The sequence below is a fragment of the Phocoena phocoena genome, chromosome 6 (genome assembly GCF_963924675.1).
Source record: "Phocoena phocoena chromosome 6, mPhoPho1.1, whole genome shotgun sequence".
Lineage (NCBI taxonomy): Eukaryota > Metazoa > Chordata > Mammalia > Artiodactyla > Phocoenidae > Phocoena > Phocoena phocoena.
Window position 1 is genome coordinate 67879410 of NC_089224.1, and position 17901 is coordinate 67897310.

Below are 17901 nucleotides of genomic sequence, written 5' to 3' on the forward strand. Positions count from 1 at the left end.
GAAAGCATCAAAAAACTAGCTTAGCTAGTCCTACCTTCTCAGCTACCCATTTGTTGAGCAGTGGATGCATTATCAAAGTTACATAACAGTCATAACCACAGTGAGGCTGATCCTGAAATATTTCAGCATACCAGATCTTTCCACTGATATTCTGCCCTTACACTGCCAAAATGTGAAACTGAACGATGTTGATTCAAGGAACCACATCAGCAATTCAATGTCTTAGCTAGAATACGAAAACATCAATTAAAGCCACAGATTTCAGCTCTGATTTTCCAAAATCTAGCATCCCTTTACTGAAGATTACTTGGAAAGAATGAATCAACAGCAGTGAATTTGGTTATTTCTCTGGAGAAAAGGGGAAAGAAAGTCAATGCTATGTGCAATGGAAAGCAATGTTGCAAGTTCTTTATGTGGTCTACTGGCTTGGCCAACAAAGATGTTGAATGAACATCTCTCTTACTTTAGGTCTATTTTCTTAGAAGTATTGACATTACCTCCTCCCAAAACCTTAAAGTCTATAAGACCCCTAAATCACCCATGAAAACTAAATAAACTAATATTTCTAAGTCTTATAACTGGTAAAATGCTTCTCAAACATTATACCCATTTAAGGAGGCACTAATTCAACAAAAATCTGTTGCAGACTATAAAAAAAAAAAATGCAGACCAGTATGGTACCAATCCAGTGGCCTGGTCTGCTTTTTCCACAGTGCTGAGCCCTTTGATTTTCGGAGAGACAGATAGGGTATATTATGAGGCCATTCTTCATTGTTACTATATTGAGGCTGACTGACAATAAACTTTTCAAAATCATTCAAAGTACTGTTATATTACCAACTTGAAAAGCAAAGGCCATTTAAGAAATTAAAATCTCCCTAAATGATGTTTAACTATGAAGAGAAGTGTATCAGAACTTATACCTACTAATGGATCTTCTTCTTTAAGGATATGCTTTGTTCCTCAAAAATATTGGAAGCTTCTCTTTTGGAGCTGTCTCCTCAACTGGTTTCAAATGGCAGAACACAAAACTTACCACTTTCACTTATTTTTCAATTAAATATACTTTATCACTGCATTTAGTAATTTTTATTACTAAAAACTTGTGTCAGTCTGAAAATCATACCTACCAAAAAAGATGAAATTGTGCTACCACAGGATTTCAAAAAAGACTCTTAAAATTACTATTTTGAAAAGAAATGCTCCAAGAAAGTCTTGAGCCCTGGGACAAAGTGGGAAAATGGAAAGGAAGAGCAATCCTTTAATTTTGTCATTTCCAGTGGATTCCTTTAACAATTGCTCTCATTCATAAGAAGATACACCTTATATTATCTAATTATATATTAGTAAGCTAGAGCCAAGTTAAAATAACAAAAGACTTTTCGGAATTTATTCTACTCTTTCCTTCCCTTCTTTCTTCTCCTAGAATGGGTTCTGTATGCACACATACGCACTTACCATCTGGAGCATATTTTGAGGATATTCCTAAAATGACTGCAAGTGCAACAAAAAATGAAAAACTAGTAATAGCAAAGCAAATGAAAGTATTTTTGTGCCTCTTCTGCTTTCGGCTTTCTCTCTGGGCTTGTTCCTCAGATGAGAAAGCAAAGGTGGCCCGGGCTTCCGGTCTGGTAGAGGTAAATTTGGCTGAAGCTTGGCTCTTTGGAGGAGGAGGGGGACGCAGTGGGACAACCTTCCCTGGAACATAGCCAGATGAGCGATGGCTGTTTCCATTCTGAGGTTGCAGGAAAGCAGGGGAGTGGCCCCTGGAGTTAGTGGCATGCATGATATACTGTCACTGTGAAAAGAAAAGAAAATTAAGGCTCAGAAATGTGAGAATTGTAATGGCTTTTTTTTTAGTATTGTGGTAAAATATACATAACATGAAGCTTACCATTTTAACCATTTTTAAACGTAAAATCAGTGGCACTAAGCACATTCACAATGTTGTACAACCATTACAACCATCCATTTCCACAACATTTGCATCATCCCAAACAGAAACTCTATAGCCATTAAGCAATAACATTCCCCACTTCGCCCCAGCCCCTGGTAACCACTGTAATGACTTTCTGAAAATATCAAGTCAGCTTACATCCTGGTATAATAAACTATGTCAACAATCACCTCCACTAATCGTCTTCTAATGCCATGGCTCTTCCACCCTGCACATTATAATCACCCACTAACGTTAATGTCCAGTGCCACACTCCCAAAATTAAGTCAGGAGCCCAGCATCTGTATCTTTTAAATGCCCCCCAAGTGACAGTAATGAGCATCTAGTTTGAGAGCCACTGTTCTGTGGCAACTGTTCTCAATTGTGCCTAAGAATCACCAGGGAATCTTGTTAAAAATGTAGATTCCCAGGCTTTCCACCCCAGTGATTCTGGCTCAATTGGTGGAAAGAGTGCCCTGGAGTTCACATTTTTAAAATGTACCTTGGTGACACTGAAGCGGGTGGTCACACCTTGAGTATCATTACTGTAAATCTCTTCAAATTGAAGTTAGAGTCCACGTGTCATATGAGAACCATAAGGTGGCCCTAACAAGTTCCAGGAGGCAAGCATGCATGTTTAGGTGTCTAATTTTTCCACAAAATTTATCTCCTTGTAAAGCAACTGAACTATTTTTAACCATGTTATCACTTAACAGACTGTGAATTCATTTAATGAGAAAGTCTATATTATTCCTTTAAATCCTCAAATTTTGTTTAAAAAATAGTAGCATTCAAAGATTATGGTTAAGATGATTTTAAAAAATAGCTAACATTCATAGAGCACTTTACTGCCAGGCCCTGTCCTAAACACCTTAAGTGTGTTAACTCATCTAATACGTTTAATTTGTCGTATTCATCTAACACGACACATCTATGAGTAGGTGCCATTATCCCCATTTTACACATGAGAAAACTGAGGACTAGAAAAGTTGATTCGCTAGTTTACAGAGAACCAGGACTTGAACCCAAGAATTTTGAATCTAGAGTTCAGGCTCTTAACAGTTACACTCATGTGTCTTCCAAAACAATTGAGAGGCAGTAATTTCAAAGAATCAATTCTGCAAGGGTATAACAAGAACTGTGTTGAGTCTGAAAGGGCACCTTAATATTCTCAGAACTTCTTCATGCAGAAGTTTACCAGACTACATGATTCTTTCTTATCTAAGAGAAGCTGACATACACACAAAACGGCAGTCCTTTTTACTTTCTATATTCTTTATAGTAAGCATTTACCAGTTTTCGAATAAAAGAATAAGTTTTGAATGAAACCTTACTCTGTAACTTTGCCAAGTTAAAGAAAGAGAGGAAGGCTAGGAGGTAGAGAGGGAGAAAAAGAGAAAGAATGGAAGGAGGGAGGGAGGGAGGGAGGGAGGGAAAGAAGCGCTGCCATTTAATGTTCTTACTGCAGCAACTGTGAATAAATAAGAAACATGATGTTCATTACTGCCCTTCCTTAACAACTGCAGCATCTCAGAGTCACCTGACTTCATTCAATACTCTTATAATTAATCCCACTCACCTTCTGCCAAAACAACAAAAAAGGGTACTTCCAAGCTACTCTAAATTACAGCAAATCCATTAAACACAAAATGTGGCCATTAAAGAAGCCACAAATAAGTGTTCCCAGGACCCAAACGACCTGGAAATTAATAGGGACAGAAAGGGAATCTAATCAGGAATTGATGCAGATTTTACATGGGGCAAAGAACTTTCTCAGAGTGTGTCTGTCAAAAACACTTGCTTTGCGGGATTTGATTTCTGAACAAAGGTAATTATTTAGATGAAGCTTAAGCTCTATGACAAAGGGAGAACAACATGATCGAAGGTGCTGTTGCAGAAACTGCTGTATGTGTCAAGCAGCCGACCAAAATAATAGATACATCCTGCTGGAACAAATGAGAGAGTATGACAAAGACCCCTTTATGATCATCTATTAAGGAAGAAAGGACTAAACTAGATACTCTTGAGTGCCAGGCTCACCAGGGTGAGAGGGGAATCAGACTATAATCTCCTCTGAAAGGGAGTAGAAATCTTTTGTTTGAAGCTGAAATCACTTGATACTTTATTGTTTCAGGGTGAGAAAGGTTGTTATTACTTAACAGCCTGGAGGCCCCTTCTGTGGGGGATAATGTCTCCAGATGTACCCAAAGCAATAGAAAAAAAGGCAGTGAGAGCCTAAATGAAGTCACCATCCCACTGGGAAAAATATTTGTCTTCACATTCACAAAATGGTATCCTAACATGAAAATTCAGATGGTGTCTGCCACAAACTCACATGACCAATAAATCAATGGTAATCATGGTATGTTTTCCCCAGGACCCTTCTGCAAAACTGTATATATTTTTTTCTACATATTATGAGTCCATTAGCTCTATTTTACTGAAAAACATGTAAATACATAAGCAACAAATACAATCATTATTTTCCTAAGTAACACATTATTGAAACTATGTTAGAATAAATTTACAAGAAAATAATATGCAGATTTTCCTCGCAATTTATTACAATTTTTTAATAAGACACAAATACATTGCTTTAGGATTTCACTTTACATTTAAGAGCTTGCTTTAGTAGTATTATAAATCAATTACTTTAAAATATATTGATTGCTAACTAGATTTCAATTTTTCATGGGAAAAAACTGTCATTTCACTCATTCAATAAGCAATTGCGAGCTCTTACTGTCATTAGAGAATTGTGGTAGGGACTATGGGGGATAAAGATAAAAGATATACAGCATCCCCAAGAAATGCAATTCCTAAATTCAATTTTATTATTTATTTATTTTTAATTATTCCAAGTATTCATTTTAACAGCATTTGTGTCAATGAAATAGTATAAAAAGTTAAACAATATTATACATAGAGTCCTAAATTCAATTTTAAATCACTTGCTTGAAGGAAGAGTGAAACTGACCAAAGAAATATCATGAAATACTGTGATAGGTTCCCAGGCTGTTCAGTCCATAAGGTTGTCACTACTGGTAGCATTAGTTTGAACATTAGTTTATGTTCCCAAGAACAACGGAGAAACCTAATAGAGGAAGAAAGAGGATGAAGAGTTTCCCCTGGCTTTCAAGCTTTATTCAAGGCTAGCATTAGGTGTCACTTTAAAATTTTTACTACAGATGGAAGTTTTTACTTAATATACTGTTAATTTGTTTATATCACCTGTCATTTTTAAAAGGGCTGTATTTCTAGTGGAAATCACATAGTATACAGAAGGAACACACCAGTATTTTAAGATATATTTTAAGTTATTTTGGACTGTGCTAAACCCCTAAACACAAACAATCCAAAATGAGGAATAACCCAAGTCATTCATATCAAATTTGGAAATACACTCTACAAAGCTTTTGGAGCACAATTTTTGGTACTTAGATGTTCCTTAGAAGAATTATCTTGTGAGTATTTATTTCCTGGATGATTAAAAACCTAGTAGCCCAAAAGGCTTGGTAATAATTAATTTGAAAATAAAATCACGCAATTAAAAATTTGCACCAGGAATTTAGGCAAAATTTAAAGTAAATATGAAAGAAATGACTAAAAGTATGAAAAAATCATATCAACTTAAAGATATGCAAATACTGAAAAAAGAGGTAGCGTTCAAAACCTAGTACTTTTGTCAAACTCTCAGTTGCCCTCACAAAAAAAAATACCTTAAAAATTTGCGGTTATTTTAAATAAAATTCTTCTTTTGGATAAAAAGAGTGTATAAACTCAAACAGTAACTGTGGGAGGGGCTTACAGCTGGTAAGAGTATTCAATTAATTAATTTGATTATAAATTACAATAATCACAGAAAGTAATTTATTTTGAAATTTCAACAACATTAAAGGAGATCATAGTTGGTTTTTGACCTATTAAAAAGGGGCATGATTTTAAGAAAACTAAGAGAGTCTCCTATAAAGTTTTCAAATACTGTGCTATTTCATCCATGAAGGCTTCTCAGGATTCCAAAATAAGTTCCCTGCCTGTTCTTCCCTGTACTCTGTTTAAAACTCTTATTGAATCACCTTGCTTTCTGCCTTATGTTGCAGTTAACCTAAGTACGTGTCCATCTCCTGCAGTTGACCAAAAGCCTCTTGAGAGCAGGGACAACACCTTACTCTTCTTGGTATTCTCACAGGAACTTACACCCAGTAGGAACTCAGTAAGTGCTTACTGAACTTAGAACTTACTGTTTTCCTCTCTCTCTCTCTCTCTCTCTCTCTCTCTCTCTCTCTCTCTCTGTCACACACACACACACACACACACACACACACACACACACACACATTGGAATTTCCCATTTACTCCTTTTTCAACATCCTTGAGGCTCTGGGAAATTTGTCTAATTTCCATATTAGTTACCCTAATTTGGGAAAAATTGAGAACATTTACTACTTCAAGCAAAAAAGTCAACGCATTAATTTTTACAAAATGCTAATATGCAATCTAATGGGTGACTAAAAGTTATTATTAACAACTGCAAATAGAAATTCTAAAGATACAGAACAGCAAACCATCTAGACAAGCTCAACTTTTCACAATATTTGTAAGTTTTAACCACACACTATGAAATGCAGTAGGTACTTAGGAAAAAGGAGATGTTCCATTCCACTTTATATTGTTACGCTGACAGCAAATAAATGCTATGATCAAAGCAAAAGTCTTCTCAATACAGAGATAGCGGCAATTAATTCAAAACTCCTAAGAACCCTTTAAAAGGGTTGAGTTTTCATTTTCTTTCTACTGCTGAGCTACTAATACAGAAGGCCAACTGCCTACCACAAGTGCTTATCACTTACACAGTGGTTGAGGACACTTGCCCTATAGTGCAAAATCATCCAGCCCCTCCAACCCAACATAGGGGTGTCCCACAGCCCATTGCTATGCCATGCATATTGGCCCCATCATACTGAACACCTAATGAAAATGCAATACTTTTGACTCATTTAAGCCCTTTTAAATCCTGCCTACACTTGGTATAAAAACTTATTTCTGAATGGAAAATTCAGGTGTGTAGGAACAGTCAAGAAACTGGCATGATCTCCTCAAGTTTATCTTTTTTTGATCAAGGACATAATTCTTGAAACAGTATCCAACCTAAAGGTCAGCTCTACAAATTAGTCTACTTTCTGAGAGTTTCAGTACAACTGGCCAAAACCTGGCTAAGGAAACTTTTCCTTTTATTAAGATCTTAGTAGGTCTTTGTAACACACTGACTGGTGTGCTCAGTCACAGCAAAAATAAAAGTAAATTATGCCAGGAAAGAGAGGTGTTTGCGAATTATCATGAAAACAAATGATAATTTTGTTTATAATTACTAGTAATCATGACCTAACAAAATTCTTAACCAGCTCTTAATGGCCTTGAACTTTCAATTAATGGTTCTAACTTCCAATCTCCTATTTTTAAGTGAAGGACAAGAGAGAATAACATCAAGGTGATTTTCAGGTTTGGGTTTTTTTTGTGGCGGGGGGCGGGGGGAGTAGGAGATAGGATGTTTCATCTAGCTTTGTTTTAGATTCAGATTATGTCTGTAGCTGATAAACAATGAGCTCAACAACTCAATCATACAAAATTATGCAGTAAGAAACAAACTTAGCGAAGTTGACTTTTAGGATCTTCAATTTCACAAACTGTCAAATATTTAAGTGTGATCAATATTCTCATATAAAGATTTTCAAATGCAAAGGATAAAACAAAGAGTTTCGGAGAGGGGGAATTCTCTTATACATAGTTTAGCAGAATATACTTAATTACATATTCTATTCCCAGACCAAACAAGATAAAACACATTTTTCTACAACAATGACTGCAAAGGAATTCAGCATAAATGCTAGGTCTATTCCTATAGCTACTTGAGAGAAAATAGACAGATGGTGGGGAAAAAAATAAGTTCACTTTCATTCAGAGATCTGCTTGGTTTTGTGTAAGCAGACTGGCAAAGAAATGAATACTGAGACTTCTAAACAGGACAGTGCCTTCACACTGTCACATTCACACATTCTCCATTATTACCCAGCACTTGTCATAGCCCTTCTGTCTTTGTCCTTCAATTCTCCAAATCAGGATGAGTCACTAGCACCTGCAACTGTCTGGCACATTCCCAAGAAATAATACACTTTGCAGGGTTAGTTTACCTGCATTGATTCCTGCTCATTTCACTAAGCTGATCACACTGAGGCCAATGTTCAGAAATAGAAGGGGAATGCACCAACCCTGAACCATAAACAGCTCCCTATGAAGTAAAAGGATAAGGTACTGAGACACTTTAATTCTAATCTTCCACCTTCTTTTCTCCACTTGGTCAATTTTGACACATATGATGAATGATATACTCAAAAGTTAACCTAGTATTATATATAAACACCAATATGCACCTGACTCCCAGTTTGGTACCATTTATTGTTCACATTATCTTCCCTCTCAAAAGGAAATAACTCTCTCAATACACACTAACTCTATTAAACCACAATACCGAGAAATCACAAGGAATATTTCAAACATATAATCCTAAAAAGACTAAATTTACTAGAAAGAAATTTTTTTCCCACTAAGCATTTGAGTTGGAATAATTATTATTTAAAGTTAGAAGACATTTTTTTCCCTGCTTAGAAATTCACTTTTCACTTAATCTATACTCTCTTTGCTATAAAACTATAGTCAGAAAACAGTAAATTCCTGGAAAACAAAAATTAACTACAAATACTAAGAGTGTGCTTTCCTGGAAAACAATGAAACAATATATGCTCATGGGTCTGTATTTAAGGATTTCAGATTAGCAAATTAGCTACAATTTCACTAAAGTGTATATATCCTTGGCAAATTCTATTGGAATCTCCTGTTAAAATATGGTCCATCAAAAGTCTTTATTTATAATATCTAATGCCCAAAGTAAACCCAGTGAACACTTTCCCACTTTAAAGTAAGTGACCTTTAAGAAATAGTTTAATTCATTATTTTACTCCTCTCACTTATGCAAGGTACAGGAGGCAGATGTCTGATTTTTCTGCCACCAAATATACTCATTAATCCTGTCTTTTTTCAGATCCGTCCATGAAAAGCAACGCTTGACCCTAAAGCCAAGATGGCTGATAGAGCGAAAAGGCTGGAGAACATTATCCCGGGAAACAAAAGAGAAACAAAAGGGGCAAAAATACAGATCTACAGACCAAGGCGGGTAGAAAGGGTGACAACTGAACAATATCTCACATTCCTCGCCCAATCAAAAATAAAATTTTTAAAAAACAGCAAAGTACATAGGCCTCTGGGTAGAAGTAAAGAACTAAAGGATAAGCAAAACTAGAGCATGATTGTTCTTCAACTTGGAAAATTGGAGAGAGGAGAGGGTCATTTTACCTACCAGTTCTCTGCTCTTCACTTGTTTCCTTTCTTCTGACTATTATTCCTCAGATTCCTTTTTCTCCTTAATTCTTTCTACTGAAAGCTGTTCTTTTTTCTCCCCTCCCTCTCAAGGGTCTTTAGACCATCCCCCTTCGCCCTTTTTCCCCACTGGCTGGGAGGACACAGCAGAGAGACTCCCAACCTGCTGACAGTGACGGATGGCTGTGCAGAGGCACACAATGGCAGACGCAGGCATGTCATCAGCCTTGCAGCTGGCCTTCGAAAGAAAGAACCAAAGCCTAAGTCTGACCTGAGGGAGGCTGATTTAATTAAGGTCATAGCAAAGGGCAGAGCTGCCTGTGGGCTACATTCTCTGCCGAGCGCCAGGGACAAAGCTTTAAGATGCTTTTCCAGAAGAAAAATTCAAGAAAGTCATGTTGGTAGAATGTTGAAAGGTGGGGAAAAAAGAAAAGACAACAGAGATGTGTTTGATAAATCAGTACAGGTGTACCAAAAGTTTATGATCCAGTGACATACAGACATCAAAATGCAATGACAGTAGGAAACATATACCAAGTATGTTTTGACATGCCTTTCAAACTAAGAAATATTCCAGATGAATAATGAGATGCCCAGACTGAAGTGATCCAGGCTACTCAATCCAACATCAAAGCAAAGTTTCTATTAATGGCAGGTGCAGGATCAGAATCCAAATGTATATATATTTTTTAACCTACAACACATAGTCTATTTTTCATACAGTATATTTAAGAGAAAAGCCTTGCCAAACAGGGAATGCGTTCAGGTTTGGGGATTGCTTATGAGACAAGGATTTTGCTAGATGATTGGGACCCAGCAGTGCAAAAAATATACATGATCTCCACCTTCAAGAAGCGCATAGCCTAGCGTTGGGGGGGTGGGTGTCAGACGATGACACAGGTAAACAAGTAATTACAATATATGTTGAGGCAAAGACACTAGGCTGGTGTGTCTAAAGGGGTGATAGTCTGATTTTATTAAATCCCAAACTTACTTACCCAAATGTATACCATCAGACTACTACTAATATCTTCCTTTGCATGTGTGAACTAAAATCTACCACTGAACTCTGCCCCTAAAATGACAACACACTGGGCTTCCCCGGTGGCGCAGTAGTTGAGAGACCGCCTGCCGAGGCAGGGGACACGAGTTCATGCCCTGGTCCAGGAAGATCCCACATGCCGTGGAGCGGCTGGGCCCGTGAGCCACGGCCGCTGAGCCTGCGCGTCCGGAGCCTGTGCACCGCAACGGGAGACGCCACAACAGTGAGAGGCCCACGTGCCGCAAAAAAAAAAAAAAAGTCACCTTTAAAATACATTAAAGCTAAGACCGCCACAAGCTCTCCCAGGCAAACTTTTCATAATATAAAATCTTATCGAATGTTGCCAAAGTTTTACTTATTGTCCAAACTAAGATGAGGCCCTGATAAAGTAAATAAAGTGAAAGGTTTATCACGTGTCACCATGTAATGAAAATAAATATCTTGTTACAAGTCTGGTTAGTCTAATAATAACAATTTCAGAGCAGATTTGCCTACTAGATCAAAGGACTGATTTGCTGGGAGATAGCAATTCTGAGTTTGAAGTCATACACAGCTTTGAGTCTGTTTCACTTTTTGTAAAGAGACATTTTAATAAAGACCCTATGCCTCACACATCTTTGTATCATTCACAGCAACTTGCACAGTGCCTTGTACATCTTGGGAATGTAACAAAATATTTGCTGGTCATAGTTTCTAACAACCAGCATTAAAGGCTTCCCAAAGCAAGTACAGGAAAAACAAAAGAACATGCAAACCTATTCCTAATATGCTTTTATCATATGTTTCACAACACAAATCTGAGTAATGTTTCTTACTCAGAAGAACTTGCTTCTTCTAAAAAATGTGCACTTCAACAATATTTTAAATTAGTAGACTATTCATAGAAAATGCAAGTAAAGTTAATGTTACTTTTACGCTTAGTTCCTTATCTGACAAACTTATTACAAGTAGCTTCACCCCACTCTGTGCACCATATCATATCCAGATTCTCCCAAACAAAACAGAAGGTACAGTGTCTGCCTTAAACTTGGGCGCAGTGGATTTCTAAGCCAGAATGCAAATTATATCATATTAAAACATTAAAATAACTAAATTGCTAACAAAACCAAAGAGTAACAAATTAGAGTATATTGGAGAAAAAAATATGCTGGCTGGAAATAGGGACAAAGGGGTTATTGTCCCTGCTCAGCCATTAATTTACTACATGACCTTACCTAATTAGTTAGCCTCTCTGGGTCTCAACTTCCTCATTTTAATATTATTTTTGAGGCCCATTCAAACTGCATGCTAAGATTCAGCATGTGTAACTGTCCTGCGAACTGATTTACAGTCATATCACCCTTCCCCCAAAAAGTCACATTTAACATGGCAGTTTTAAATACTGAGTATGGATTTCTATCAAAGGCAATTTATTAAAATGTCAGATGAGCTTAAGTCCATTTCAAGCAGAGAATTAAGGCAAGTATATCAAAGCAAGTACTGCTTACAGATTCAAGTTTCACCTAGACAGCAGCTGTTGCTATTGAGAGCACAGCCTTTCTTTAATAGTGTAGTTGAAAATTACACCTCTATACAAATGGAGAAAACTATTAAGGGTGATTTTCATGGTCTCAAAAACATAGATGTATAGTTTTTCTTGTCCTTTCTTTTTCCTTTTCTATATTCATTTTGTTAGGATCAAGACAAACAGAAGGACTAGCCTGTCTTGGGAGGGAGGGAGGAGAGTACAGACGTTACAGTACAGACCCAGACAAGCCCCTCTCAATTGATGTACTGTACTAGACAGCCCATCCTTCTAATTAGCGTTCACAACCCAAACGCGATGAAAAGATTTCCTATGGCTGAGATGAAGATGCCTGAACAAGTGAGACTCACCATATGACAACAGCTGAAGACTTGCACTCAAGATGGGATTCAGCACACTCAGGAAAGGGCCAATAAAATAGAAATCTGTGACTGAGACCAATCAGACTAAGTTATAAACTGTATCTATTTACAGCTTTGAAAAAGAACATATTTTGAAGGTACCAAACAGCATTAGCTTGTATGGTACTTTATCATATACACAGCAAATTAAATCAAAGGTAATCCTCAAAGAATTCCATAAAGTTATTTTACAGATGAAGAAACAATATGTGAAGAATTTGGGGATCTGCCCAATAAGCAAATGGTTAACAATTGTCAGAGCTTTGTTTTAAACTCAATTCTGACTTCAAGTCCTCCAATCTTTACATTTCAAAATGGTACGTCTAACACCAGTTTGCAGCCCCTACTATTATGTCTGATTTAGTAAATTTTACTTTTCACTAAATTGCTTCCCCCTCCCATTCCCAATCTGATCTTCCTCTGGGTTCTTAAAGCATTCTATGCATAATTCTCCAAACACTTATTGGGCTTTCTAATTGTTCATTTCCTTTTGTACCTGAATAGACTCATTTCTTCAACAGCAGAGATTGTTTTATCTTTCTTTATAGATGGAAGCCACCAGGTTATCTTTGCTCCTTGTTTTTTGTGGGTTTTTTTTTTTTGGCCTCGAGGCATGTGGGACCTTAGTTACCTGACCAGGGATCGAACAGGCGCCCCCAGCACTGGCAGCTAACCACTGGACCCCCAGGGAAGTCCCTATCTTTGCTTCCTGTGACCTCTGGAATTTCAACCAATTCATCCAACTCCCTCTCCCTACCAAAAAGAACACTCCACAAAGAGAGTGGGCAATCAGATTGCTTCCAGAAAGCCTGACACACAATAGGTGATTAATAATTGTTAGCTGAAGGGATGGTGGGTGGGTGGATGATGCAATACTCATAAATATTTTACAGCACTTTACAAGGTACACATTTACATACAGCATCCCATGTGAGTAAAACTGTTGATTTGACAATGATAATTTAAATTTTCTCTTTCTGACATGTGGTTCATCATTCTCAATTTCAGAAACTTGCCCAGAGGCACATAGCTAGTAAGTAGTAACTTTTCAAATTCAGAAATGGCCCACAAGACTACCTTACTCTCTGCTTTGTTTCCTCTTCATTTCCAAGATAGCTGTTTGAGAACAGGCTTGATTATGTCTATTAGAACATGAATGAGGTGTTGCCCCATTCTGGTTTCCTGTTGTGAAAGTTTCCTGACTTGTGAAAATTTGAGGGGTTATAGGCCAAACCAAGGAAAGAGACTTCATGGGACTTCCCTAGTGGCGCAGTGGTTAAGAATCTGCCTGCCAATGCTGAGGGTTCGAGCCCTGGTCCAGGAAGATCCCACATGCCGCACAGCAACTAAGCCGTGCACCACAACTACTGAGCCTGCGCTCTAGAGCCCACGAGCCACAACTACTGAGCTTGCGTTCTGCAACTACTGAGCTTGCGTTCTGCAACTACTGAAGCCTGAGCGCCTAGAGCCCATGCTCCGCAGCAAGAGAAGCCACCGCAATGAGAAGTCCGCGCACCATAACGAAGAATAGCCCCCACTCGCCTAGACCCCGCTCGCCGCAACTAGAGAAAGCCCACGTGCAGCAACCAAGACCCAATGCAGCCAAAATTAATAAATAAAGAAAAAAAATCCAATAATCCTTAAAAAAAAAAACAAAGACTTTTACTCAATTAGCTGTGACAAAGGAAATCTAAACAAGTACCATGTAAGAATTCACTGATTCAATTTTCCTGTCCACACACACAGTGCCCAGTCCTCCCCTTGCTTGCTCATTCACAGACTGTTAAAGGGAAACAGGGGATGACTCAGAGTTCACTTCTAACCTTACTTTTCTGGGCCTGTAAACACATTCAGATAAGCCAGCGTCAGGTGGACTGAACTGAAAACCACAAGACTTCCAGTTACACACACACACACACACACACACACACACACACACACACACACACATCCTGTAGTGCAGGTACACAGAAAATTGAGAGGAATGGTTTTAATGTAAAGGATAAAGCATCAAAAGGTGCTAGCCAATGTTTACTAAACAGAGGAAGTGCACTACCTTCTGCTTTGCCCAGAAATGCAAACCCTCTGCATAGCTAATCAAAGATACAACCAAAGTATGATGCCCAGACCAATTCTGAAAATACCAAGTTTCCTTCAAGGGTCAAACAAACATTAATAGCTCCTTTCTAGACAACCAAAGAACCATAAGGCTAAATATTTTAAATGTATTTGTTTTTATTTTATTTTTTAACATCTTTATTGGAGTATAATTGCTTTACAATGCTGTGTTAGTTTCTGCTTTATAACAAAGTGAATCAGCTATGCATATACAAAAACCCGATATCCCCTCCCTCTTGCGTCTCCCTCCCAACCTCCCTATCCCACCCATCTAGGTGGTCACAAAGCACCGAGCTGATCTCCCGGTGCGAGGCAACGGCTTCCCACTAGCTAGATATTTTACATTTGGTAGTGTATATATGTCAATTCTACTCTTACTTCGTCCCAGCTTACCCTTCCCCCTCCCGGTGTCCTCAAGTGCATTCTCTATGTCTGCGTCTTTATTCCTGTCCTGCCCATAGGTTCATCAGAACCTAAATGTATTTGCTTTTAAAACAGAGACATTTCCAACAGGTAAGCCTGGCTGCTTTGAGGACTCAGTCTTCACTCAGCTCAGGTGAAACCTCCCTCCATCCCCCTTCCTCTAAATTCTTCTCACTTTGTACTGGGAAGAGCTCACGAAGAGAGTATCTGCACACCCTCAACACGCGTAATTATGCAGCATCGCATCACAGTCACACTGAAACAAGGGGAGTGAACACAAGCCAGTGAGTGGCTCCTGTGCGGAATGAAAGTTCTTAAAATTATTAAGCACTCTATCCTTAACCCTTACTGCTGATGAAAGGAGACATATATCAAAGTCTGTTTTCCTAACCTAATGCGGAGAATTTAAGTGAGCGGCTTCCGCTCCACGGGAAATCTGGGGACACAAATCAACCCTCAGCAGACAGCATCCAGGGACGTCAGAACCTTGGTTTTATTACAAGGGGTGTAGCAACCAGCATTAACCGCAGCACTTAGGGGTCCTCACAGAGCCGGACCCCCTTCCTTTGCCAAGACCTCCCAACTTTGCAGAGGAAAGCTGGAAGTGGGGGCCAGTGCTAAGCCTTTCCCCAGCTTTAAAGAAAGCTGCACGAGACCTTAAAGAGTCGCCTTACCTTAACTAAAAGAAACTGGGGTGGGAGACGGGGGGGTGGGCACCAACCCAGGGTAATAAAGGGACAAAGATCACCCCAAACGCGTACGCGCGCGCTCACTGAAGCCGAAACTCTGCAATGCACATTCCACCAACCTTTCACTGTAGTCGGCTTCCTGTGGGGTTTATTCCCCCAAGCCAGCCCTCTCCAGAAAATTTAAGACTGTTCACACCGACTTTCAAAGGTCCATTGTTTGGTTCCCCGTAAAAGCAATGAAAAGAGCGAGGGAGAGAAAGAAATCAAGATGTGGTTCCCAAAGACCCTTTCTTATGGACAGGACTTACTCGGAGGAGTCTTGTTACTCCTAATCCAAAGAGGAGAAAGGCGGCGCGCGGGGGGGGGGGGGGGGGGGGAGGGAGGGTGCTATGGGAGGCGGGAGGATTTTGCCGTTTCAATAGAAATGCCCCAATGCCTGACTGCCGGGAGCCGGGAAGGAGCGGAGGACCATGGTCCGCGTCCTGGCAGTGGCCCCCAGCGGGCAGCAAGGGAGGCAGAGTGGAGGGGGCGGGGGCTGGTGACCCCGTTGCTTCTTACCTTCCCCTCCCCCGCTTAGCGTCGGCTAATTCAGGTGCCTACACAGCAGTCCAAAGAGACAGAGCCGAGCTCCTGGCGTCCCAGGATCTGGATCTTCCCTCCATGGCCAGGTAGCCCCTCCAGCCCCGGCCTGCCGCCGCTGCCGCTTTTAAGCAACTGGCAGCCGCAGCCTCTGCCAGGAGGTGAAACACTCTCCTCCCGGGAATGACGCGCACTTCCCTCCGCCTCCGCCTCCTCCTCCTCCTCCAGTCCCGAGCCTCAGGGGCAAGGGCCTCGGCTTGCTCTCTCCGGAGCAGCTACTCCTCCGTCTCCGTTCCTTCCCCTCCGGGAGGAAGAGGAGGAGAATCGTGGCCCGGGCGGCTTGGGCCGAAGCGTCCGCGCGACAATGAAGTGGGGGGCGGCCGCGCGGGGCAAAGCGAGGTTCCGGGAGTCCTGCCTGTCCCTGGTCGGCGGGCGCCGCGGCTCGCTTGGGTCGCGCTCAGCCTCCGCCGCCCAGACAAGCAACCCGGCTCTGCTGGGCCGAGGGCTGCTGATTGGGCGCTCGGGCAGGCGAGACGAAGAAGGCGGGGGGAGAGGAGGAGCCTGTGGCCGGAGGAGGCGGTGACCGCGCAGGGCTCCTCCCGCTGCCCCAGCTCAGGGCGAGCTGCGAACGTCGGGGCTCAGCGCCTCTCGCTGCGGCGCCCAGGAACAGCACCTGACCGCCCGGTTGCCGGAGCAGGCCCCCCAAGCAGCGCCCCCACGCTGCGGCACCCATCAACCCCAGGTTGAGCCTAACCCAGAGCCCCCGTAACCTCCCAGCTGAGCTTGACTCTGCACCTTCATCACTTCCCGGCTGAGCCTGACACTGCGCCCCCCCATCACTCCAAGGCTGACCTGGACATTATACCCCTGTCACCTCCCGGGGGAGCCTGACTTTGCGCCCCAACATCTCACGGCTGAGCTGGACATGCCCCTTCATCGCTCCTGGCTGAGCCAAACTGCGCCCCATCATCCCCGAAGGGACTTCCGCAACTCCCGAAATTTTTCTGTGCGTTCGGCCACCGCACTACGGCTGCCCCCACCTGGCCAATCACCGGCTCTGGTTTCTTAGCCTTTTCGGGAGAACGGCCAGCTCTCGACTCAGGACAGCTCCTCCGGCAGCGTAGAGCGGTCCCAGCATCCCGCTCTCACGCCAGAATAAATATACCTACGTCTCCCCACGCCCCCTGCCCGCGCCACTCTGGAGTGGCTGCCACTTGCAGGAGTGGCGCTGCAGGCCACTCCCCCGCCCACCCCAACTGCGATGTACCTCTCTATGGACACCCACACTAGGGCTGGAATAGCCTGGCCGCCACCACAGCTGGAGCTGCTCTCACCGAGGGAAAGCTTGGTTCCCGCTGAGGGCGCGGCCGGGGCTTTATCACTCAGACCTACGAGGTCCCGGGCTAGTGACAGCAGCAGGACTGCCAAATCCAGGCTGTCGCCATCCGCCACTTAATCCGGAATTGGAAGTTTTCCCGCTAGGGAGCTCTTTCAGGGAATACTGTACAGATAGGCTGTTCAGTTTTCAGGGTTGCTCTTTTCTTTTTTCTCCACCCTTTTAAAAAAACCTCAGTCATGCAACCATGACACACCCAGCAGGCGGGAAGGGGAATTCCCTATTTCGAGGGTTTTTGCTTCAGGACTTTGCTGGAATCAATGTTTCTAAATCTTGGCTGATAAAATTCCTGTGGGCCACTTTGAAAATTTTAGATTGCCAAACCTCGCACCATCTACGGAATTAGAGATGCTGGGAATAT

General features: G+C 41.2%; 1 protein-coding gene across 2 annotated transcripts in view; it reads right to left on the minus strand.

Annotated features, from left to right (window-relative positions):
- The window catches only part of CEMIP2 (cell migration inducing hyaluronidase 2), a 78116-nt gene extending 61849 nt beyond the window's left edge, over positions 1–16267 (minus strand). The window contains exons 1-2 of one of the 2 annotated variants that reach the window (XM_065878779.1): positions 16124–16267; positions 1459–1798 (exon numbers count right to left, since the gene is read on the minus strand). In XM_065878779.1, the coding sequence (XP_065734851.1) occupies positions 1459–1786 (328 nt within the window). In that variant the 5' untranslated portion in view covers positions 1787–1798; positions 16124–16267. Of the gene's footprint in view, positions 1–1458; positions 1799–16123 lie in introns of those variants that run through there. The other variant, XM_065878780.1, reaches the window with a different exon arrangement.
- Between the last annotated feature and the right edge of the window lie 1634 nt (positions 16268–17901).